Source organism: Salarias fasciatus, assembly GCF_902148845.1.
Source record: "Salarias fasciatus chromosome 7 unlocalized genomic scaffold, fSalaFa1.1 super_scaffold_4, whole genome shotgun sequence".
NCBI classification, from domain to species: Eukaryota; Metazoa; Chordata; class Actinopteri; order Blenniiformes; family Blenniidae; genus Salarias; species Salarias fasciatus.
In genome coordinates this window covers 14,294,962-14,321,498 of record NW_021941229.1, presented here as the reverse complement: position 1 = coordinate 14,321,498, position 26,537 = coordinate 14,294,962, and the positions used below count along the sequence as shown (strand labels likewise).

General features: G+C 41.3%; 1 protein-coding gene and 1 long non-coding RNA gene across 2 annotated transcripts; one reads left to right on the top strand and one right to left on the bottom strand.

The window, feature by feature from the left end:
- The first annotated feature begins 607 nt into the window (after positions 1-607).
- On the top strand, positions 608-24,032 carry LOC115382530 (uncharacterized). Its single transcript, XR_003930575.1, has 3 exons — positions 608-786; positions 10,551-10,554; positions 24,013-24,032. It is a non-coding gene; the product is annotated as an uncharacterized LOC115382530 (long non-coding RNA).
- LOC115382528 (protein FAM163B-like) lies at positions 2,155-25,606 on the bottom strand. The gene is made up of 3 exons (XM_030084301.1): positions 25,487-25,606; positions 8,128-8,243; positions 2,155-3,702 (listed from the first exon to the last, which is right to left on the bottom strand). Exons 2-3 carry the CDS (start codon positions 8,218-8,220, stop codon positions 3,259-3,261), a joined length of 537 nt encoding a protein of 178 aa, XP_029940161.1. The 5' UTR covers positions 8,221-8,243; positions 25,487-25,606; the 3' UTR covers positions 2,155-3,258.
- Positions 25,607-26,537: the final 931 nt, after the last annotated feature.

Below are 26,537 nucleotides of genomic sequence, written 5' to 3'. Positions count from 1 at the left end.
TGGAGGCCTTAATTTGATATCAGCTCTTCGACGCCTCCATCTGTCTGTGTGTTCTTTGGTCTGTGCTATTTTTCCATTCATTACCTCTGACTCATCTATTTGATAACTACTTCTGTATTTTCTTCCAATCGTTTTCACTTTTTCCCCTTTGTTTTCCACTTCATTCAAAGTGAAATGCAAACACAGCTAATGTTGCGAGAGAAAAATCTCTGTGTGTCTGCTGTTCATGGTTAATGCCCCAAATGAAATAGTTTAGTTGATGATCAATTTCGGCAATTCACGCAAGAATATGCACCATGTTGAATCCACTGCATCATAAAAAGCAGAAAACATGGTTCTGGAGTCCAACACAGCAAATACGCTACTTCAACATCCTATTAATAAGTGCCTTTAAATAATGTCACATCTTTATAATTCTAAACTGAAAAAAAAGAAAAAAAACATGCCTGACATGTGGTTTTGATGACATTAGCAGTAAAACAACAAAGTTCAGGAGGATTTTAACACCATTTTATTAGCAACAATGTGTCTGGTAGTTATATATTAGAAACAAGGACAGAAACATTTCTGCTGTACTGTACTGAGTTTGAAAAAGAAAACAGCTGGATCATAAAATAAAGCAAATAATTGTAATACTTTAGGTAAAAGCAACACTGCATTTGAATGTACACTTGTAATAATAATAATAATAATTTTCTCTTATAATTATTTATGGCACTGCATTTCCTGTGCAACTGTAACTGTCACATAGTTTCAGTTTTAAAAATAATATAATATCAATAAAATGTGTGTGCATGTGTGTGTCTGCGCATATGGCTATCTTTGTGAGGACCACTTTAAGTTTTTTACCTTAAGAGTGACAACGCTTCTGCTGGTCTTCACATTCTAACACATGGTTATTGGACTGTTTGAGGGCTGGTGTTTGTATTCTGCCTCGAATCACACGCTAAACTTTAGTGCATCGCATTTCCGTTAACACTGCACCTTTGCACGGTGCACGATGGAGGCAACCATCTTGTACTCAATGTAAAACGCAGCCATGTTATTTAACTACGTCACCCATCATAATATGTTTTTTGCCATTCAGCTGCTCAATTAGATTAAGGAAAGTTTTGTGTTCACGTGACATGCAAGTTAATTTACTTTTTTTAATCTTCCAAAAAAAACTGCAGGTGCCTCCTTCTCAGCTGCACAGCCAAGATGGCGGCCACTGGGTATTAAGCATTTGAAATTCAATTTTCTGTTGGCCGAGGACATCATGCAGATACATTTCCTGTTGGCTTACTACAGACTGTTTATGATGTGTGATTTGAGACAAAGCACAAATGTTGGTTCTTGCTTTGCCAAGGATTGCAGAGCAGTGGGTAAAAAAAAAAAAAAAATCTTTCTTTTAAGAGTCCTCGCAAAGTTAGTTTCACAAAGGTGGTTGCAGTGCGGCAGAGTGTATTTGCAGGGAAAAGCACATGTCACAAGAGGAAATAAAAACAAAATTACTCACTGTTTCACCCTTTGGGAAAGGAAATGAGCATGAGTGCTGATAAAAATCAACAGAGGGACAGAATAAGAGAAGAAGGTATCACGGCATTTTAAACCGTGGGTGGAGGTGGAGGTGTGGTGGGAGGGGCGGGGGTCCCAAGAAACACAGCCGAACAGCCTCAGCGCCCCCACGCGCAATGCCATCAGAATTTCTATTTTGAAATCAAGCAGTAAATAATTTCACTCTGTTTGTCTTCTGTTCCAAAAAGTTCAACCAGTGTCAGAGCATCAGCCCTGCAGCCAGGCCGCTCAGCCGAGCGCAAAAATAAAGAGAAGGAGCTCTCTGAGTACCTCGGAGCAGGAACACATATTCCTCAGTCCAGCGAGTTGAGAGAGGACGGAGACTGCAGTGTATGTTATGGCCTGTTAAATATTCATGAGTGTGCCTTTAAAGGTGAATCTTCAGCCCAGAAATCCATATATCAACAAATCAGAGACGACACAAGAAATGATGCTGTGAAAAGCTGAATCTTAACAACTATAATGGAGATCATGTTCAAAGTGTCGCTGCAAAAATTCTTTTAAATTCTATGATCGCCACCGACCACACAAGTCTGTGTTATGGCATTTATCTGTAAAATAATGCATTTACAAAATAGCTGAAAATCCCTTTGAAGGTTTTCATATAATCTATTTGGGTCATTCTTTGCATTACAATAAATTTTGGGTAAAGTAGCGTGAGAAAAAGAATACAATCTGTTCATCCTTTACATTAAGTATTTAAAATGTTATTGCAACCCACTTCTGGGTTCAATTATAAGGATGAGAGATTGTGTTTAATTGCATGGAATAAAAACTCTGGTATAACAACTGATCAAGATATACACACACACGCACACACTTGCATGCCAGAACACTCACGTAAATGCACACAAATGCTAGAAACCAGCTCCTTTTGGCACCGGGTTCACTCTGTCTGCAAGAACACTGATCCCTCTGAAGTATATAATACTGTATATACACTGTGTGTTGTTAGCAGAAGCTCAGAGAAGCCAGCCTCCCGTCAAACTAGAAACCTCAATGAAAGGATGTGGAAAACAAGCAGGAATTAATATCTTCTGTGAGCCCTTCATGTCTTAGAATATATAATATGGCCTAAGTTAAATCTACCTAAAGTGTCAGTGGGTGGGAGCTAAAACATGTCGTTACCTTTCCTCCTGTCCGTCGGTTTTAAGTGTTTTAGGATAATCTTCGTAATCTGTGGATCAAACTGATCGTCCAACTGCAGGAAAGACGAAACGTCTCATCATCATGTTTTCTTTATAGCAGCTATGGAAGAGAAACATCTCTCTTCCCCACAAAATGCTTCAATTTAACATGGCAAGACTCTGCCCCTCAGGTTCCAGGTGGAAAGAGACCAGAGCAAGTAGGGCTACACTGACTTGATCAAACTGGAAAACAAATGCCTTTTATATATATTTATATATGTATTTAAAAAGATCTATTCAAAACAAATCAAATTTACATTTTCCAATAATTAAACATCTCCAATAGGTTGAAATACTCTATACTGGCCCATATGGAAGGTTAGGGACCTGAGTATAGAACCTTTGAAAAAGAAGCTGTCCTGAGAGCCATCTGAGTCCTCCATCCTGCAATCCAGACTATATCAGACTAAACTAAACTATCAGACGAAAACGCAGTCTGACACGAGAACAGTCTGGTTCTGGCCATGACAACTCATCTAAATGTAACCAAACACCGAGGTTCAAGTTCACCCAGCTAAACATCGGTGCTGATGCTACAGCTGCGTTGAAACATTTCCCTCATGGTGACGGAGCGGGCGAGGTTGGGTTTCCGATAGTTTGAAATGTTCACAGGCACTGGCAGGTCCAGATCCTGCTGCTGGACGCTCCGATAGCTGATGCGGTCGCCGCCGTTCCTCAGCCCGTCCGGTTGGTGGAGGAGCTGCGGCTGAGGCTGGGGGGGCTGGAGGTAGAAAGGCATCTCATAGTGAGTACAGGACGGGCAGAAGGTCTGAGACCGCGTCAGTTTCCTGGCCAGCGGCGGGGTGGAGAAAAGGGCGGGGCCATTCGGGATGGAGGAGGCGGCGGCCGTCGCCGCCACAATGTTGTGGTTGGAGTGGACTGGCGGGAGGCGGGACGTGACGGCAAAGTCTGGCTCCTCCTCCTCCGACTCCGATTCTTCCTTCTTACAGCAATAATACTGGTGGTGGAAGAAGAGACAGAAAGATGGAGTAAGTTAAAAAAAAAGAAAAGAAGGAATTTTAGCAGACAGAGAGCTCCGTATGAAGGCTTTAATCCATTTTCTGTGAGGTGTTCTTTAACTTGAATGTAATAGCAATGGGTTCTCTTTAATATATGTATATTTTTCTCCTGCAAAGCCTTAAGCAGAGAATTTGTCGTTGCTATTTATGGACCAGAAAGGCCTTACAATTCACTCCTGGCATTTTCCCAGCTAATATTAAGCCCTAATTTTGGGATTATATTTGATCCAAAGAACTGTCGTCAGCTCAAAGTGGAAAGGATCTCTTAATTTCCTTCTAGCCATGTTATCTCATTTCCCGACGATATTGGCAAATGGACTGCATTTTCACAGCGCTTTTATCCCGGAAGCTTTTCACCTCGTCTCTTAGTCAACTGTTCGTATTCATACACCACGCAGGCCATCACACCATTTAACTAACATATTAGGGGAAAATGAAGGATCAATGCTCTTTTCATTTCCTCCTCTTTCTCTCAAGGGTAGCGAGTCACTATTAAAATACACACATCAGAAAAATGATTATAATATCATTGAAAAGTTCACCCATCATGTGAGATACTTCAGAAAGTGCAAACTGAAGGGAAAACTCAAAATACTGGAATGTGACATATCGAATTTAAATGTATCCTCAACCAAACAATAAAAATACCATGCATGATGCAGCGATAATTTGATATTTGTCCACATTATTGAGAACCTTGCTGAAAGTGCTGCGCGCTTTCAGAGTGCTGGATCTTGGGGGATTCCTGGACAGGGAGGACGGAACCCCTGCGAATATCCCATGTCAAGCAAATCCCATTCAAGAACTTCAAAAAGCTTCTCAAAACACAGTCTTTAGTGCTTCATCAAGTTCAAAGTCAACAGATGTCGACCAACAGATTTTGTAGCACTTCTTGCTTCTTTCTGCTGACAAGCTTTATAGAGATGCAGACTGTCTTTTCCAGCAGGGTTTTTCACTTTACCGTAGCGCCACAACTACACAGAACCGGTTTGCTGATACGGAATTATTCAGCGCGATATAGGCTGGACTGCGACGAACTCTGCTCATTCAGTGTATGATAAAAAGAAAAATCTCTTTACTATATTGAGTATTGAATTTATCAAGCTTAACTCAGAACATTTGCAGGCTTTTATTGGACGTTAGCGGACATGTGTTATTGAATTTCAGTCCAGTTATGTCAGTCTGCCTGTTTCAACCACCATTAGGCCACAATATTGGCATTAATATCAAACTGAATGATTTTCTTTCTGAAGCATGCAAACACTGTCATGACAGCTTATTTCCCTGGAAATCAGCTCGACGGCATTTAGCCACTTGCAGTCCATTGACTTCAGAATCTCTTTTCAGTGTCCTCATATAAACTGTGACTTTCACCTGTAGTTTCCAGACGATAAGGAAAAGCCACAGCGCGTTCGTTTAATTAGGAACGCTAATATTAGTTGGTGAAGTTGGACTTATATAACACTGAGAAACACATTCTAAAGTTCAGAGTCTGACATCTCCAAGATGTATTTTTTTCTTAATGGGAGTCAGAAGAATTTCAACTCCCAGTGACTCATAAACGGACCCAGCACACGATGGTAACTTCACCACGAAGGCTGCATGTTGCGTCATAGCGGTGGTATTTTTACCAGCCGAGAACAAAGACGTTCCGCAGCAGGGAGATGTTGAAGCTAACGCCCGTCATGTCCTGTATTTGATCTGCCTGGCTGTCTGCGGCCCATGCTGTTTCTACATTTCCATCAAACACAGCTGTGAAGCAATCAAAGTAGATCTTAACCCTCCTTTGTCTACGTTTCAGTGAAGCAATGGGATCGCAGCTTTAACATTACTTCCACAAATGGACCAAATGATTAATAATTCTCAGTTGTGGTTTAGCTAGAGTGAAACCTACAAGTGTCAGCGCCCCTCTATTAAAACAAGTTTCTTTTTATCTAATATTCATCACTTCTTACACATGTCATGCATGCTGTTGAAACTCTTTTTGAAGTATTTTTCCTTTCAGACTGTGATAATTTCTTAATAGCAAGTGGCAAACTTTAACAAAAGGCTATCATATGTTCCACTAATGTCACACTTGCATTTCACCCTTTTCCTGCTTAAATGTTCTCATATTAACACAAACAGATGTTGGTATGATAAACTAGTGCAGGATACAGTGTGGTATTTTTGAAATATAGTACATCCAAAAAGGCAAAGGCTACTTTGCTGAATGTAGCAAAAAAGGAACCTTATGAAAAATAATATCATGTAGATATTTTTCTTTAATTTAATAGGTCCCCAAAGTAAAAAAATAAACCTTGAAATATCTTACAAGGTTATAGCAACAGGATAATCCAACGGTAAATCGTGTAAATTGCAAATATTTTAATGAGTGTCCTATGAAAAGTTAAAAGTTGCTTTGGGTCTGGATTTGTTTTGCTTTTTTCTGGCAACAACATGCCGCTTGTGGCAAAACTGAGCTCAGTGCACTTGGTTAAAAAAAGGCATGAGAACAAAAACCTGTTTGAAAAGCTGACAGAATTACCAGAGGTGTGCATCCAGTTGCCACTCAATGTGTTACAGGCTCATGTCAAAAAGATTTGCAATGCTGTTTGCAGGGCCAAGCGGTAAAATTATTTCAGGGGGATTACTTCACTGTGACACAGATATTTGAAATGGAATTGCAGTAATGCTCCCCAGTCATGTTATTACTGTAATTTTTCCACCTAATTGGAGTTAGTCAAGCGTGAAAAGAGAAAGCAGCTCATTTAACCTCATTCCATTTCTATTTTGTTCACAGAGCACCTGCCCAAACAGCAGAGCCACAGCCTCGCAGAGAGACAGCGTGAGACGTTATTTATTATTATTTTCACCTCGTTGAAATAACTCCATCAGAAGAATGGACCTGCGAGGCTAAAGTGAGATAAGCATAATGACGTGCAGAGTATTGATCCAGAATGCTAAAGATGAGAGCCGAAAACATGTTAACTTCAGCCTGTAAAAGGCAAACGTCTCACCATCCTGCAACAATCTTATATTTCCTTCTAGTTTCACACAATATATTCACCTAACATTCCAGTTACATCCTTACTCTGCTTAGATGCCTGCAAGCCTGCGCTGGAAGCAATAATAAAAAAATAATCACATCTATATGTATTCATTTCTTTCTTATTAGCAGTGTGTAAACTCTGTATAGAGAAACTGCATTGTGTGTTCGTCACTAAGCTTTGCTGGAGGCAGGGCTGCGACATCATTCACTGCTACAATAATTGCTGTGACATTTCGCATAAACATCCAGAGAATGATTTCTAATGATATCGGCGATCCCTTGATTTAATTTCAAGCACCACCAGAAGGTTTTCATCCTCAGCTTTGAGCAATATATGTTTTTTTATTGCCATTAAATTTGATCCTCAAATTCATGAAGCACTCAGAACGAATTGCAATCACTTGGTGTTTCCAACTCTCTTTGCTGTCCACTTAAATCATGAGAGAAACTATTATTCTAATCCAGTTCTTTAATTTGGTTCTAAACAGCAGCAAACCTAAAGATTCGGCCTCCGCCGTGTTTGTTCAGAGCTACAAATAAAACAACGACATGCAAACTGTCCAGTATTTTGACTGTATTTACCATTATACCTGCTTTACGGAAATCATGTTTAGTTTCTGGAAGCATGTCACAAATGGTTACTATTTCTTTACCATCCTGGTTATAGGAGGAGCCTCATGAATCCTGAATAAGCTTCAGATAATAATAAATGCATCCACAGAAGATGTGACGTATTCCCCATGAATAAAACACGAGTTACTGGAATACGAGGTTGTTCTTGCTGCAGCCTCCACATTGGTAGAGTATATCATCAGTTACACATTAAAAAAACATCCCAATTTTTATGAAAGTAATTAATAAATGGAATCAGGTGTTGTAAGTGTTGATTTTTAGTAACAGGAGAACTGTGTAACTGTGAAACATCATACAACTGAGTTTCTTTGATTTTTGAAGTCTGAATCATTTTGGTAGCACTAATTCTCTAAAAACCAGACATTTTCTGAGATGTGCAAAAATTTTGCTTCAAACATGATACCTGAAAACTGCTGCAAACTGTGCAAAATGAATAAAGATAACACGTGTGGAGGACTCTGCAGCCTTGACAAGCAGACACTGCAGCGCCACTCTTTGAGGAAAAAGTCCTTCTCGTCTTTGGTAATTGACAGTCATCACCACACTTCTGCAGGTTAAAGCAGCCAAGCATGATTATTTTGCAGAATTTCGTGACTATCGGCCAAGTGTGAGACCCAAGAACATCTCCTTATCTGCACTCTGCAAACCTTCAGAAGAAAGCGATGAATGCACAGGAGACTGAATGTAGGAGGGACCTCACCTGTAGCCTACAGTAGCACAGTACTGCGATGATAAGGAGTAATATTACTGTAGCTAGAATTCCTCCAGTGATGACCACTGTCCCGGCTGTCATTCGAAAGGCTCTCCATCAACACCCTGCAGGAAGAAAAAGGAGGGAAGAACGGGAGGAGGGGAGCAGAGAGATAAAAATGAGGATAGTTTGACGGTAGGGAGTAAAAGAAAGAAGAAAAGAAGGAGGAAAAATTCGTACAATTCATCAGTACAGTGGCTTCATTAAGTAGATTATAACTGTGTGTCATCTCAGTGGTGCTTATTGAATTATCCAGCAGCGAGGAGACACGTAATAGAATTATCCTGCAAGTGCTGCTCATAATATAGACAGGATCTCCAGACTGGTACCCATCCAAAGAAGAAGTGTGTGAGAGAGGAGGACATCAGCATTCAACAGCAGGACGGCGATAAAATGAGATGCGGCGATGACAAGAGAGCAAAGAGGCAAATCGAGCAAGAGATGGATGGAGATACAACAAAAACACAGGGTGCATGAAAATGAAGAGGAGTGTGTGGGAGAGGGAGGGAATAATGGTGGAACAATGACAATACAAAACAGGGTGTTTGTTAAGGAGAAAAAGAGTGCCAGCAGTGGAAAAAAACCAGAGGAAGAATTTTCTATTTGTGCATGTAAAGCCTTGATGCAATGCCCGTGGTTCAGCGCATTTAACTGAAAACCACTCCTGAGAACAGCAACCGTCAACACGGGATGCGATAATAAAGCTACGAGCACAACCGTTTACAACACCCCAATGTGGCTGCTGTGTGAGGAGCAGCCCACAGGCAAATAAAAACAAAAATTCAACAAGCATTGATATATAACCTGTTTCATCAGTGGTTTCAAGATTGCGATTATTGTACGAATATAAAGTCCAGATCTCGCTGTTTGAGGTGCACTTCTTCAGTCAGAATGAACAAGCTTTTATCTTGAGAGTTTGAAGCAGTCAGTCAGATTCATGAATGACATGAGTGAAATTTGCAAACAGGGTGACCGGGACATTTTTCCATTTCGCCAGGATTCAGAAACGAGCTGACGGAAAGGAAAACAGACACCGGCTCAGTAACAGAATCACACGAGTTACAGCGCAAAGCAGACGAGAGGAAACGATCAAGCCCGTTGTTGCTTACGTCAGTAGAAACACCCCAGCGCCGGGCTCCGAGTGAATTTTGATAGATGATAAGTGAAGATGTTGGCCGTGCGCCTTGAGCTTGTATTGATCAAGCTCTGCCAAATCGCAGCGCACATCTACATTCATTATCATGCGGCTTGATCAATGCAGCTTTAGCTTGAGCATGCTCTCCTTTTGAGTGATGCACAAATTCTACATCAGCCAACGAAGCATTAAACTCTTTAAGTTGATGTATGTTGGTGGTTTGAACAAACATTCAGTGTAGTGAACACTGACATGACCTCATGCTTCCCTTTTAATATATCTTTTGGCCTGGAGAGCAGGGCTTGGAATTAAATGATCTCAAGGAGGTATTAAAAAAAATCCAGAACTACCTGGACTTTTGAATGAAAACACCAAATGAAATCATAAAACTATTTACAGTGCAAGATCAGAAGTGTGACAGGTGTGATGGTCGGCAGCTGTATGCAAAGATCTACAGTACCTTTAACAACCCTTCATCAACAAATGCCTTTCATAGCCTGGATCAGCCGTGGACGTCTTTATCTTAGAGTGAGAATACAGCAAGTCTGGGATTCAACCATAGTTTCCAACTTGGGCTGAGTTATTCTGAGTGTAGCTCGAGTTTAAAGGTTATCAAGCGCTCCACTTCCTTCATGTGAGCAGCGACAGTCGATTGAGGCTCATGAATAGAAGCATGCTCGAATGCATCATGAACACAAATATTCATGTAGTTCCTGATTTATCTTTGACATCATGCAGGCCGAAAAAGGACAAGACGGAGGTCATCTGTGGCCTGCAGGCTGAACAATGGTCAGCGTGCTCTGGAGGGAGTCGACTTCCAGGATCAGATACTCATTTTATATTTGTTAATTTTGCACTGTGATCGCATAATAACATTAGTAAAACCATCTAAAATATTGCATACAATGTTCTATGATCTTAATTTTGGAATATTAACTTGGTATATTGAGTTCCTATGTTTTTGAAATCTATTTCCAAAATAATTGTGCATGTTTTAGTAATTATTAAGCTCAAAGATTGGGAATACTCTTGAGAAACACAATTTAAAAAAAATCAAATATTATTGTGAAAAGTATATTTCTTCAATCTGATAACACTGCATTCCTTATTTTATGGTCCTTTTTCTTCGGGCTAGAGGTTAGAGAAGCAGACCCATGGTGGGGAAATTTGCAGAGAGGTCACCACTGCGGGAACAGCAAGGGTTAAATGCAGGGGGAAAAAATCCCAAGAGGATCAGTAAAGTGTGCTTTTTTTCTTCTTTTGCCCTCTGTGCTGGGGATGCCTCATTATTGTACGAAAACATGATTTTCGCTGTGTTTCCGCCACAGCGCTGTGAAAATAGACATGAAGAAGTCGTCATTCGGTCACCACGTTAAGAAACATTTCTAGACATTTGGACAAAAACCCTGCAGGCACTTGACAGATGTGGACACGGGCCCTTTTCCCTTCATTACATCTACAATATGGATGTGTCATGAGACCACAGCAACACGCTGTATTGTGGATAATTGCCTGAAACCAAAAATAGGCCAGGAGGCTTGTTGCTAAGCTATGACTCAATGGTGCAAGCCATTATCAGCAGCAAGCGCGCTGCAGTATAGGTCTGTGTTGTCAAGATCCAACTAAAATGTGACGTGGACACACCTTAAAATAGACAAACTAAAAAAAGACCGCCAAAGTTATGACACGAGATATTGATTTTTCTGAGCTCAGCAATAATAAATAGAAAATAGTCATATAACAGATTCCATGCTTGTTTTTATGCAGTTTGCTTTGACTTCGCTCAAGTTTATCTTTTCACAACCTGGTGGAAACAAGGTTCTGGCTAATCACTTTCAACTTACTTTAGAGTGTTTATGAGAGAGCATGTTAGTTATTCACAGAGTCACCAGGCAGCTGTGACTTTCTCACCTTGAAGCAACTCCAAACCACACCGACATCCTGAGTGGGCAACTTAATTCAATCGTACGGCCTTTCATTATGAAGAAGTGTCTCCAGAGATGCTTAGAACGGATCACGATGTTTCTACAAAAGGTGCAAAATCTGCCGTCGCTACAAACTTATATTTGCTCAAAGTGCAGTGCAACTGGACTCTGATCCAATCTGCAAGCCACTGAGACCAAATCAATGAAGGAGCAACAAGTCTCAAACTGTGTCGACGGAAATGTTTCACCGTCCTGTCAGGAGACAAGAATCAGCCACATTGCTCAAGTTTATATAAATATATTACATTTAGAGAATTGTGTGGATGCCACAGGCAGGTCTTTCAAAGGTCATCCATCTTCCTCCTCCATAACTACTAACAGTTGACAACTCAGTGACAAGTCAGGGGGAAAAAAAAAAACTTTTAGCAGCTAAAGGACCAGATATGCACCAGACACTGGTCTCAAATCAAATGGGAGAAACACAGTGGAGTTTACATGTTCTCCCTGTGCATGTGTGGGAAGAGCAGGTCAAAGAACAGAATGTCATCATCTGTTCTTCATCCAAAGACACGTCTGGCTTTTCACAGCAGAAGCATCCAACACTCTTCTTTATTCTCCAGCAAAGTTCAGCATTTAGCCACAAACTGCAATTTTCCATGAGGCAAAGTATGAGTGGTCTGTGAGCGCAGTTATTCAGAGTTTCACCCTGCTTCACGACGTGACCTTCTTTATTTTTGTTCGGTTTGCTGGTGGAATGACTTTAATCACTCTGGAGATGAATGTTCCCCCTCCCCGCGGTAAAAATAATCTAGCAGAAGTCGGGATGTGACATACATCCCTCCCACTCCCTCAGGCAAATCACACCCCGGCTGGCTGCATTCAGAATGACAGCCTTTTAAGGAACAGTGTACATATACGCTTAATTAAATAAGGCCAGCACGAGAGGAAACACGAGAATTTGGATGAACTTCAAAGAGAGCCACAGAACTATCGCAACCATGTTCAATTTTAAATTACATATTTCAAATAACGATTCGTTATTATTCGATCCAGACAGGGAAAAGAAATTACGCTAATATCATGATGTCTCCACAACATCCTCTTATAGAAATGAATTCATTTAATGGAAATTGACGTCTGAATGCACACACATTGTGAAAACACCTAAAAAAAAATTACCAAAAAGCATACAAAAAAGTGAATCAGAAAACTTAAGGCTCCTTACTCGAATTCCACTCTCCTACTTTAAAGGAAAAGTCATTACGGTCATTACGATACACACTGTCATCCTCCAAACACACACACACACACACACACACACATATGCATATGTAGCATTAGTCATAGAGCAGGCGAGACAGGGAGCATACATCTTCTGAGGTTACATTAATCAGATCAGTGTGTGAAGGATGGGTTGCAGTGAGGTGACAAAAACTGTTAATTACAACACACACACACATGCACACACACATGGAATTCAGACCCCTTCTTTGAAATAGTACTAGAGAAATCCAAACTTGTCTACTCAGCTAGTTCGACTGGTATTCGTTCAGGAGTATGAGTTAGGAGCACGCACAAAAAAAACCTGCGGATGCGCACCAGCACACACAAACACTCACATGCAATAATTTTAGTGGTAGCTAACGCGCTCAGACAGTGGGCTTTGGAATAAATTGCCACGCTCGGATGAAACATGGCAGGGATCACAGCAGAGGTCTTGTTCGCAATAATGGCTGCTGACAGGCTTTCAGTTCGATGGCAGAGGAGGATGCACTAGGTGGTGGATCTGAGCCGTACACAAGAGACAATAACAAGCCCCGAGAACAATGGGAAGAGCTCCATTACAAGTGCAGCTCTCAAAGAGCGACTTTGCACACACACGCAACGCACCGTGCACAAACACGGAAATGAAAAGAGCCAAAGAGTCCAGTGAACACTTTTGGAAGTTCTTAAGTTTCCATAGCTGGAATCTGTTTCAAATATCACACTTTTTTTTCAAGTTTCAACTTGGCAACAGAAAAAAACTCACAATGACAAAGCTCATATACAATCTTTTTTGATCTCTACAAATCTGTGTGTCTGAAACACTGGATCCTCCAGGAAGGGCCGAATTTCATGCAAGTTCATTCTGCTATAGGTTTGCAAGCATTTTAGCATTTCTGGTGTTTCAGAGGTACAACACAAAAATGCTTTATTATAATGTGTGAAGAAGTACTTCTCACCCCAAAAACAGCAGCCGAATCGGTTTGCACCACCTTTCAAAAGTTTTAAAAACAGACACAATAATTTTTAGAGCCTCAGTTAGCTTGATATACCACTCCAGTTCCTCATTCATGCGAGCAAACAGGCTACACTGATAGTGTGTGTGTATTTTTTTCCTGACAGATGTGATCCTGAGTCTGCAAAAATATCAAAATCACAAAAAGCTAATGTATAATTTCCTTCAGATACAACAAACTCACGCTGGTGAAAAACAGTGAGCTCTATGGAAGAGAAGAGTTCAAGTGATACAAATTGAGGCTTCACAGTGATTGTGGTCCTGTAAATGAGCAATTAATCTTTTTTCTCTCTTTTTTTTTAAGAGCTCCAGCATCTCTACCTGGCAAACAGTGGACACTACTATCATGTCCCAATAAATCAAAGTGATTCCAAACATAATAAATAGTGATAATTTTTTCCCCTGTATTGATAGGTTGACTGTTTCACTCAAATTTCAGTATTTTGATGAAACTAAGACATCTGCCTTCATAATACCCTAATCTCCACAAACTCAATAAAAATGTCCAGATTTCAGATTCAATAAATGGCAAATGGTTACATGTGGAGAAATAGATTATTTTCCCCGCCATCAATAACATTCAGTACAGGCAGTGACCGACACGAGGAGCTCTGTCACGGGTTGATGTATGTCGCAAAAGGAGGGGAAAAAAAAGGATTCAGCTACTTACAGCTCAAAGACGGATGAATCAGTTTAGAATATAGATGAATGGATGAATAATAATGTCACATTAGACCATCACATGACTCTCTGTTCTCTCACAGCCTGACTGCTCCTCAGAGTTAGACAGCCATGACACCGGACTGGCTCCAGCTCCCAGAGGGACGCTCTGTGGCTAGATAGGGCAACGCCTCCACTGATCTGCAGTCCTAAAGCATGAACTTCATCAACAAACAGGACAGAAAGTTTGTTGTGACAGAGTGAATAAAGATTATTCCTTATTCATAGTATTTCTGCATCAACTTGTGATTGGATTCCTCATTTTTACTTGAGCCTCTTTATATTTTGCGTCATTTGCAACATCCTGCCGGACTCCACTGGCTCTGACCGTGACGTTACACAATGCCCTCGTCCTGACTCACTCTGTTCCAGTTAGAAATTTTTACCGGGCACACAAAAATGTCTTTTACCGCCATTTCTCTATTTCTTTATGTTCCTGCTTCCACCTCCAGGAATAATAAGAGCAGAAGCCTGAGGTGAAGCGCTCTCTCCTCACCTCTCTGATGAAAGGCACTGACCACTCCGGCTATTTCCTATCCCCGGCCATGAGTCAGGCACCACCTGAGAAATCCATAGCACTAAAAAAAAAACAGAGCAGTATGCGGTTTCAGATGAAGCAAATGAAGATTAATTAATTTTCGCTGGTAGCTATAAATGAAATAGTTTTCCTCCTTTCCACGTGCCCAAATAATGGCCCCAGCAGCATAACTGTAATTAGTGCCCCTCGATGAATGATACATCATGGAGATGACTCTCGGCTGGTATGAATACAGCCCCATGAGGATGATTGGAAAAAACTTAACAGTGACCTTGGGGTCCCTTCATTTAATTATACAGCCCGCTAAATGTCTCTCATTCTTCCGAATGACCTTGCTCCGTTGTTCCTCTAGTTCATATTACAGGCTGAGGTAAGAAGCGCTGTTCTAACTTTGATTGGGTTGTACGTGCTCTGCAGTAATAAGGCATATGGAAGCACCTTATCCATATTTTATGAATTGATACGGCCCATGGAGTTTTTTTCACTGGACTACCTATCAGTACGAGCAGGATTCCTTTTCATTTCGAGACTCTAACAGTGTCTGCAATTGAGTATTGCTAAACTGGTCAGATGAATACAGTTCTGTAATTTGCCAAACTGTCCTTCTGAATAACATTTCTCATTCGTCATTTTATTTAGACTGCATAATCAATATAGTATGCATCGTCATCAGTATTAATCAGACCAGAGGTGGTAAGTCATCAATTATCAGTTCATGCACCTGCAGCAGATTTTGTTTTCAGTTTCCTGTACTTCACTTTCCTTTCAAAAAGGACCACAAGAAAATTCTGCATCAGTACGTTTAATAACTCATTTTTACTTTGTAAGAACTTGTACTTTTTCTGACTTTCACTTTGGTAAAGATGTGAAATTGGTCATTTTATTTTTACACTGCACTTCTACACCAAACCCAGTGGAGTAGTCGGCTCACGCAATCGGTGCTGAAATGTAGCAGAACACGGTGCTCCTGGAGGAAATCAAAATTTGAGAGCATTTTTCTCAATCGCTCTGGTGCAGCTTCTCATCAGGCCAGAGTACAGGAAGCAAAATTACAGCGGATTTTATATGAGCTCTGTGTGTCTGCAGCAGACACAGAAAACCTCCTCTATTTCAAAACCGTTTCCACGTGCTTTAAACAATTGAAGAGCCTTGGTTTCTGATGTCCATTACAGAACTGATATAAAATCTATTAAAAAAATAAGGAAAAAGGACGACATCTATATGTCTCCATGACATTTATTGGTCTGTGCTCCTGTGCAGTTGAAGAAAATGAGCATCCGCTTTCAAATCACCTCAAAATAATTGCATGTAATCACATTTTTGTCAGCCCGTCACTGCACTTCCTGCTCCTCCCAGCTGCCATACTGTGCTCTTACCCTCCGCTGTGCAAATAATACCACTAGTCTGTGTATGACAGGCTATAATCTGGGCGCCAGCAGGAGTCGGAGTTGGCTCGGAGATATTACAGTCCCTTGAACTTCACAGTTGATGGATTGAATTGCAGCGGTTAGTCCTAAATCTGAGTCGGAACACCTCAACCCTGGGAGGGAAGCAAACCAACTTACAGGAAGAGCTTTAAGATTTCAGGCGTTTAGAAAAAAAAAAAAGTTTCCTGTTGGTGCTTTGAAACCCATGTACTTTCATTAAAGCTATCACATACAAATGGCTAATCAAACTGCAAAAACGTGTGAACGAGTATGTTCACAATGTGTGTGCCTGCTGGGCATGTCTTTGCAGTTTTTAATTTATATTTGCATACACACAGACATAGTTCAATGAAGCAACATTAAAAAGACATAGCGCAATCCTAACATAACTGCAGTTTCCTAATCTACAAATACATGTACAGCAATGGAAAAGCAGCAGGAGTTGAATGGCAACATTAAGACCACTAATTTGCAATTTGATTTAATGTAGTTAACTATTCTGCAAAACCTTTTGTCTTTTTACCTTTAAAACACGTCTAAAATTGAAGCTGTCAGTGGCATGGTGTAGTTTAACAACACATGAAAAACAGATGGACGACTTTGTGCCTCATATGATGATAGAGCATCACTTGCAAAGTCTGTCCTTCCTATCACATTTTTAAGATATTTGAAAGCTTAACGACAATGTAATGGTAGTGCCGGAACTGATTTTTTGGGGGAAATATTGCTGATGGTTGTGTAAATGCCAGTTATCAAGCCCCAAACCAGAATCCCATTAACTTCTGGACAAATGCAAATGTCCTTATTTCAACAATGAACAGCAGCCGCGTGCTGTGCTATAGTGTTATCTATACTCTGAAGAGGCTCTGTTCAATGACACGGGCTCCTGTCACTGATTTGTTCCTGGTTTATAAGTTCAGTGCCAGTCAGACGGCCCCCTGAGAAATCGCAGTTTGCAGAAACACTCAAAGCTCCATTAGGACCTCCTGGTCTGAAAAACATTAGCAATCCAAACACAACAAGCAACAAATACTGCCGTAAGTCTTTCATTATGAGAGGTTAACTCAATAATGCCACATATTTAAAGCAGGCACACAGTGTTTAGTGCACAATACTCGCACTCACACACACACACACACACACACACACACACACACACACACCCGCACACACATACAATCTGTCCCTCTGGCTACGGCTTCTTTTCAAAGTAATTCGGTGCCCTAAAATAAAAGTAATAGATTTTCTTTCCTCTTCTTTAATTAGATAAGACACCATTAAATTACATCTCTCTTTGACACTTGACAATAAGAGCTCCAATTTTAGACTTTTTCCTTCCTTTCTAATCTCTTGCCAAGCAACGGGCTATTGAACTTCAGCCATTAAGAGAGATCTTGTTAATTTAGTTACCTTTGATTACCTGGTGAAAACTCACCCGTGTGTTTCAGGGAAGCTGCCAACTGTCATCATGCGGACTGAGAATGGATTTCTAGAAGAGCAGCTCGCCGCCATCAGTCAGCTCATGGCTCATGTTCGTCCTGTATCTGGGAGTCAGGCTGTTTACAGCCGGTCAGCCTCCAGTGCGTGGCAGGCTGTCATCTTATCAAACAAAGGTTTGAGGCAAACAGAAAGCATACACCCACATTGATCAAGTCCCAGCTATAATTATGTGAAATTATAATTCATGTGCATTACGGCACTTTGAAGCTGAACTCTAGCAGAAGTAACTTTTTAACCCTCTTCATCACTTTTCTTTTCAACGGCACAAAAAACCTTTTTTCTTTCAAATGTCCTCAGCAACCCACGCAGGATTTCTCTTGGTTGCCAGAGACGAGAAATTATTTGTCTCTATTCAACACAGATTAAAAGAAAAGTGCGGTGAATAAGTGAAAAGGAAGCCATGGTTAAGAGGAAGGCGGGTTGTTTTTGCAGCGTCCTGAGCTCCTTTAGAGTGAAGGACGTGTAACCTCGAACCGGGTGATGGATATTTCATCTGATATTTTATCTTAAATGTATGCATTAAAATGCACCATACACCGTCTGAGGGACACACAGACACACACACCTGGCCAGATGCCATGGTAAATGTAGCAAACAAGAGGTGGTCTTGTGAAGGTCAAGTCACATTATAACATTTTAACCTGGTTTTCTCAGCGCTCACCACAACATAACCCCCGCTGCTGCAGCTGAAGAGAGGAGAAGAGAAGAGAAGGACGTTTTTAGAGTCTTGTTGTCCTGGTAACACCAGGTACCGCCTAAAACTCAAAGCATGACACCGCTGGTATACTGATAACACACTCCATTCTTGCTTATACACCTGAGACAAACTCACAGTTCCAAAAAAAACATCTAAAATGCCACATATGACAAAGAAAAAAATAATTTGAAAGTCAAAACATTATCACTGATCCCTCATTGCATATCATTAGCTCTGCAACCTAGTGTAAGCAATCTAATATTATAATTTTTTTAATTTAAAAAAGACAAGTTGGTTTTCCACTTTAATTCAGAACAGAAATTGCGTGTAAGGTGCCTTTATGTAGTCAAATTGCATCAAAATTCTGAGGGAACAATGCATCAATCTGGAAAGGCTTTATAAAGTGAAATCAGACTGCAGCGGATACACCCTTAATTTCCGAATTTGCCTGAGCCTTGTCAGATACACACATGACTCGCATGTATTGCAGCGCGAATCAGTGTTTATGTGCAGTCAGCTTTATTTCATTAGATAAGGTATCTCGAAAGGGGAAATTGCTTTTGTCTGAGTGTAACCGACATGAAGAAGGAAGCAGATCTGTCAAACAACACTCTGCGCACACTCTGCCTGCCGTTGTGGAAACTATAACCTACGCTGCACAGTGAACACTAGCGTTTATATTGAGGACCACTGAATTACTAAATTTCTACTCGCTGCTGTGTTTCCTCTAGGTGCAAAGCCCTGTTAATTTTTGAGAACGGTCGATGTCAGGCTGAAAGAGTTCATTATGTGAGTTAAAAAGTGAACCATACACAGCAGCTCACATCCACAGGGTTGACTTCAGAAATGGGTTTCTTTCAAAGTCAGTGTAAAACACCCTTTAACACCATTTATGTGTGATTAAAATGTGGGAAAGTGTAATGTTAATCAGAATCACACATATTTTACAATGTCGAGCTTTAAATATTACGGTTTATTAAAACAGTGGTTGTTTTGTCACAGAGAGAATGAAACACGCAGACTTTCTGGGATCTGTGTAGATTTTATCTGAGTACGCCTTGGTTTCCTCACATACTCCAAAAACATGCGTGTTTGGTTCATAAATGAAAGCAATTTGACGATGGTGCGAGTGTGTGTGCGTGCGTGTGTGTCAGTCCCTTCCTGTTTGTCCTGTGATGGACAGGCGACCTGTCCAGGGCCCGACCTGCCGTCACCCACTGTCAGCTAGGATAAACTCCGGCTCCCGGAGATTTTCAGACTGAGGTTCTACAATAATGTTGCAAATACTCTCTGCTTTTGTACACAACCTTTGAACACAATGCTGTTAGCAAAAAAAAGCACCATGAACATGGCGATTTCATTTCTATTTCAGAACTGCAACAATCAGCTGCACAGAACCAGAGAAGGATGCTTTTCCAAATCAAAACAGTGTTTTAGTCATTGAGAACTGTAAGCCAGAACTGACACACAAACATGAAAGATATCTATTTATGGAGTTCAGCAAAAGTATTAATAATTTGTTTTGAGGCCATTATTAATTCCTTGTTGTTAATTTGGAGTACAGACAGGGTGAAATGGAAGAAGACGAGTGTCAGGAGTGATCTGCGATCTTTCTACAGGAAAGTCCATCCATCTTCTTTCCCACTTGTCCTGTTCAGGGTCGTGGGGCGCAGCAGTCAAACCCAGCTTACTATGGGCAATGACAGGATAAATCCTGCACAGGTCACCTGTCCATCACAGGGCAAACAACCACACATGCTCACATTTACCCCTCGGGACAATTTAGGGTCCCTAATTAACCTCACATGCATGTTTTTAGACGGTGGAAGGAGACCAGAGCACCCGGAGGAAACCCTTACAGAGACAGGGAGAACACGCAAACTCCACACAGAAAGATATTTGAACCCAGACCTTCTTGCTGTGAGGCCAGAGCACTATCCACTGCACCACACATCCCTACAGGACAGTAGTAAGATGGAATACATCATACAGTTTAGAGGTAGCAGAACTGACCACTGGCAGACCTGGAGATGTTGAGGTTTTCACTGGGAATCGGCAAAATGGACAAGGACTAAAAATGACTACATTATAAGGACATCTTTGCTTGCATGGTTTTGTGGGACAGTGAGAGACGCGGTTGAGATGGCTTAATCGTATGCAAGAGAGGTGATCGCTTTGTTGGTAAAATGATCTTGAGAATGGAGCCGCCAGGCAAGACGAGAAGAGGAAGGACAATGAGGAGGTTCATGAATGCAGAGAGAGAGAGAGAGAGAGAGAGAGAGAGAGAGAGAGAGAGAGAGAGAGAGAGAGAGAGAGAGAGAGAGAGAGAGAGAGAGAGAGAGAGAGAGGAGGATACAGGAGAAGGTCATTGGACAAAGACAAAATGAAAAAAGAATTTGGAAGGAATTGTAAAAAAAGCTATATCAATAAAGACGTTCGCTTGCCCAGTAAGAAGGTAATGATAGAAATAGATCGTAATGCAACACGTGCAGCAGGCTCTCAGTGGTACAGTATGCTTGACAGTTATCTGCTGCTTAAGAGCCTCTCATGAGCTGCAGCACCATGCTGACACAATAGTGGACATGTATAATTAAACCCTGGAAGACAATGAAAAGGAACAAAAAAAAGACAGCAAAGAAACTTGAAGGAGTGTGGAAAAAAAAGGTAAGGGCAGATGAGGAGTGCGGAAAAAGGGAGAGGAAAATGTGCAAGTCAAGAGTGGAGAAGAAGAAGACGAGGTGGCAGAGAGCACCCCTGAGAGGACGGAAGATGAAGACGCAGATGAATTGTAAAGATGGTCAAATGAAATGTGTTAAAAGGCTCAGGGCGGGCAGATGCCTCGTTGTTACTGCTAATGGTCAGCGCTCAAGAGGCAGTGTACGCAACGATGGCTATGAACGGGTCTTCTGTTGCTACGGCAACGGGCCTATTATAGACTGATATTTTACCGTCACCTTTTCTATTTTTCGAGTGGGCGATTTCTGCTTAAAAGTTCCCGACTGATTGAGTTAATTCTTTTTCTACTGATGGAAAGTGGATAGAAATGAAGGGCGATGTAATCAGAATTGTAGAGTGAGTGATCATACAGAAAGAAATATTGGCTGAAACATTGATTGAAAAAAGCAAAAACACATTCATAAATTAGAAACTCTGTCCCAATGTGCACTTTTATAGTGAACCTGCGCTCAGACTAAGTCATGACCTTGCTGAGCTGGCTTGTTCTTTAATTCTTTTCACTTCATCACTTTCCAAAAGGAGCTTGCTGACATTTGCAACATTTCCGTCTCAGATTTAACATCATAACTCCACATGCTTCAATAGTGACAATGGAAAAGAAACGCGTTGGACAATGAAAAGGCTTTCAGGGTCCTTGAAGCAAATACTGTTGATTACAGACTTAATTCAGAGTGTGAAAGTGAGAGCAGTGTGTTGTCTGCCTTTATGTTTGGTGTATAATGTATGCAGCCTGCTGCCGGCCATATGTGCAGACAGACAGAGTAGTTGCAGAAGGATCTAGGGGGGGTGTTCATGCTTTTACAACATATTGATCTCTTGTTACGTAGGTGCAGCCATCATTCCTACCGAGTCTTGTAACATTTTAATCGAGCGCTGAGGTCTGGGACCGCAGCAACACTAGACTCCGGTTGGATAAATGATATATACATATATAAAAAAAAATCAACTTGGTTTCACCATATTATCACACGATAAGTTCAGATATGAGCCATTCCATCAAATCTTTGTAATTCTGTCCACTGAATAAGCTTAATCTTTTCTACCTATCAGGGGTGATGCTATACCGTTTATGAATGCTTTAAGCAACTGCAACATACAACGACCATGTTTTTGCTGAAACAGCATCTAAGTAACTTATTTGAGAAAACTGTAGCGAACCGCTGCTTTGTGTACAACCTGTCTGGTTATCTAATAGCTCATTCTGCATGGTCTGATTATCAAATGACTCTGGTTATTCTGTCCTGTTCCACATATCTCACTGCTTATGTCATGCCAGACATAATTTCATAATGAGGTTCATCTTGGGGTGGAACAAAATATAGCCATGGTACAAAAAGTCACAAGCGCACCCAGGTGCAGCATCTTATTTATTATTTATTTGTGGGAAATACTTGCTTGGTTGTGTAATTCTGATGTTTGCAGTTTGTTAGATGTGCTCACAAACTGGTGGGAATACATGTGGTCTACAAGATTTTGTGCACAACTGTTACCAATCCACATCAACACAAAGGTCCCAGGAGGGGTGAAAGCAATTTCAGCTGCAACCTTGACCAAGACTGGAGATCTCAGCCTAACCTCGTCATCAACTATACATCCTGCTGCTGGATTACTATTACCTTGGCAAAACAGCAAAGAGGATTATTGTGGACAGGGTAGCATTGCTGTGCAGGTCACTGCAGGAACGGTTTTCCTCCACACAGCTGCCCAGACTACGAGCTCTTAAATGATTCTGAATATTCTCAATGCATGGGGTTTGTAGATGCAGTGTTCTGTTTGGAGATTAGTTTTCACTGGGTTGGTTTTAGTCATGCCAGGTCTTTTTACGACAGTTGCACTGATATTTTGTTATCTCATTTCTAATGCATATTACCTTCTTCTAAACCAGTATTTATCTTAACTAAGCTATGTAATGTTTTTGACTTTGGTTACTTCACTGATAACAATAAGCTTCCATGTGGAAGTGACAAGTGATTCTCCTTGATTCTGCTTCAGTTTGTCATGGCTCATGCAACTATTGGCACAAACCATAACATAAGATACTGATATATCTTACATGGAATGCTAAATAGCTTTGAATGAGACATTTGATGCAATATTACTAAATTCTAATTCTGTTTGTAGCACCCCACACCCTCCTCCAGCTCACCCTCCCTCACCTCTCCACTTTCCTCTTTGCAAATGAGCTTCAGTTTTTCACAATCACTCAGCGGGATGAGAGCAGCTGACCAATGGCTTGTACACACGCGTGTTCGTGCCTGCGTGCACGCGCTGTCTGCATTGGGGTGTACGTGGGAAAATGTCCGTGCACAAGGGGTGATGTGTGGACCATGTCAGGGTGTAGCTGTGAGCGTGGTAGTGAGGGGGAGGGGAGGAGCGAGGGAGGAAGAACGGGTGGTGACTGTTTAACATGATCAGTGAGCAGCCATATTCCCCTCCCCCAGTCCCAATCTATCCACTCCACTTCTCTTTATCTCAGTCCGAGCAGATTCACAATGATTCCTCCTCCCAATAGTGCATTTTAAAGGTAATTAAGCTGATATGTGACTACACTCCAAATGCCCACAACAAAGAAGTAGCTGTGCTGCCTGTGTAACTGTACTCACTGCTGACCTCCCCTCCTCTTATCCATCCTCCTGTCCCTGTTTTATATGCCTCCTTTTCTCCACACCTTTTCTTCATCTGTTTTCATTACCATCTGTCTTTGAAATTTGCGCTTTCCCATCCTACTCATCTATTTGTCCTTCAACACACACACACACACACACACTCTCTCTCTCTCTCTCTCTCTCCTTCTTTCTGCTGCTGTAAAGACTGAGAGGCTGAAACAGCAGCAGGCAGACAAGAAATACACAGTCTCTCAGTCATGCTCCGAGAGGAGTGTGTGTGTGTGTGTGTGTGTGTGTGTGTGTGTGTGTGTGTGTGTGTGTGTGTAAGTAGGAGTATGACTGATCTCCCAGGGGGCCAAGGTTGGTCTGAGGGTCATTGAGGAAGTCGCCATGGGAACACAAGCCCCGCCTTTTCTTTCACTGTTGAAGACTGTAAATCCACAGTATGAGTGTATTTATTTTCTGCCCAAAGTCTCGCTTGAACTAATACTCACAAAGAGGAATCAACTGATTTGCAACAATAATATACTGTACTCATGTTTGTTCTAGTAAAGTGACACATTTAGGGCTATTTTAACGACCACTGACTTCCATGCAGCAGAGTAATCCTGCTTGAATATGTGAGAAACCCTTTAGTGCTTTATTATTGTTTGAATCTGTTTTTTTAAGCATATGAGAAAGAGATATGATACTCAGAATAATAAGTGTGAGTCAGCATCCATGTGATGAACATGTTACAGCATGGTATGAACTTTGAATCACTTCTGCTCATCGGCCACCCCACTGGGAAAGTTTTTGCATGCTAACACCTGGGCTGAGGAGTTTTAATAATATCACAACCGGTAGTTAGCGTTCATCACTTACTTCAGATTGATTTTGCCAACCCGCCATTGCGAAAGCAAAATAGCTATCACAGCTTTCTGTAAATTGGTTTTAATAGGCATAAACTCTCTGTGCTGGTAATAAAGGGAACAGTTTTCTTAATATTAGATCTAGTTACGCCTACTCAGCACACTGCAATCCACCATTCCCACATCTACTACACGTATAAGTGGGTTATAATACCCAACACAGTGTTTCCAGCAGGTAGTAAGCAAGGTTGCATCTGCAGGAGATCTCTATTCCCCGAGACATGCTGTCATCTTTAACTGCATTTCAGCGAGCAATTTTGCATTCACAACCTAAATGCATTTCCATCCTGCCTAAAAATATCTGCAGCAAACTGTTAAGACATGACAGTGGCTAACAGTTGGTGACAGTAGCAGTGGCTCACAAGCCATGCTGTTTTGTCAGCATGTGGCAAGACATCCAGCCAGTCAGCAAGCGCCTCACACAAAAACACTGAATCGCTCAGCAGCCTTTAACCCTCTGCTTCTCATCTATGACTTAAGACGCAGCAAAAAAAAAATGTATCTTTTGATTCAACCGGTACCTTTTCAGCTCTCAGCTTTCACTGAAAGCTTCTGGAAACACACCGTCTCGTGTATATAAAAGTGAGTGTTGGACGTATGGACAATAATGGACTATTCGTGTTGTGGATTAAATGAGGAGAGTCTAGGCAGCGTAGTTTAACGTGTGGTTCTGTCCATGGTGCTGAAATGAGAAAGAGCTCTTGTCAGCTCTATCCTTCTATCAGCATATTTATTTATATATCTATCCATGCATGACTTAATAAGCTGATCTAAAATAACAGGGGAAAACGGTAAATTATGGAGTAAAAGCCGCGTGCTTGCTTAAAGGCATTACCTTCAGCGATAAGAGGAATTCGCCGGGTCACATCTATGTAGTGGTTGCTCCGTGGAGCTCAGGTCCCGATCTCCGCTGGTTGTAGTTCAGTGTCGACCTCAGTCACTAGGATAATGCAACCAATGGTAGGAAGAAAAAAAAAGAAAAGAAAAGAAAAAACAGTCTCCGGTGAGGGTAAAGTGATGAATTTAACCAAGCAGGAGCTCGCTTCTGGGAACAATAAACCCGCTGAGCCTGGTCCTCTTACAAATCTATCACAAAACAACTGGTAATTATTCTTATTCTTTGTTTGAAGACTACTTTTCCAATCACCCTCTTGCTATGCAAAACATTTTCTGTCCAATTCCAGACTTGCAGAAAGACAAAAACACTCCGAAGGCAAAAATAAAAAAAAAAGAAGAAGAAGAAAAAGAAGAAGAAGAAACGAGTCCGGCTCCGATAATGAGAATACCTCTGGGAAAATGTTTGGAGTCAGCCACAGTTTCATCCGCTGCTTCTCTGGAGTTGTTTGAGCAGTACAGACTGGCTAACCGATACAAAATAAAATACTCCTACGCAAACATCATCATCATCATCACCCTCATCATCATCATCAGCGCCAGCCTCGGCAGCGCGCGTGTTGGAGGAGGAGACGGGATGAGAGAAAATCTCACCATCTCCATTTCAACGACCAGTTTTTCCACCGTGCCAGGAGGTCGAGGTCAGATAGTCGGTGTAGGGTTGCTCCGGTTGCTTTTCTTTTCTTTTTTTTTTTTTTTTCCTCCTCCGTGTCAGTTTCTCTCTGTGTTCCTCCTCTCTCGCGGCGCGCTCCTCGGTGCTGCACGTGAGCCTGCGTGCGTTTTGATGTTTGTCGAAAAGCAGACGGGCCAGTCGACGAGACGAGCTACAAAGTGTCTGAAGCTGTGCACTCCGGTAGAATATGTCTCACTGTTTAGTTGATGCACGGTTGGCATAAATGTAGATTTTTTTTTTCCCCTCCGTGGAGGGACGTACAGGAGCGGAGACGGGTAAAAAAACAAAAATGCGCTTTTAATCCAGAGGTGGCTGTCAG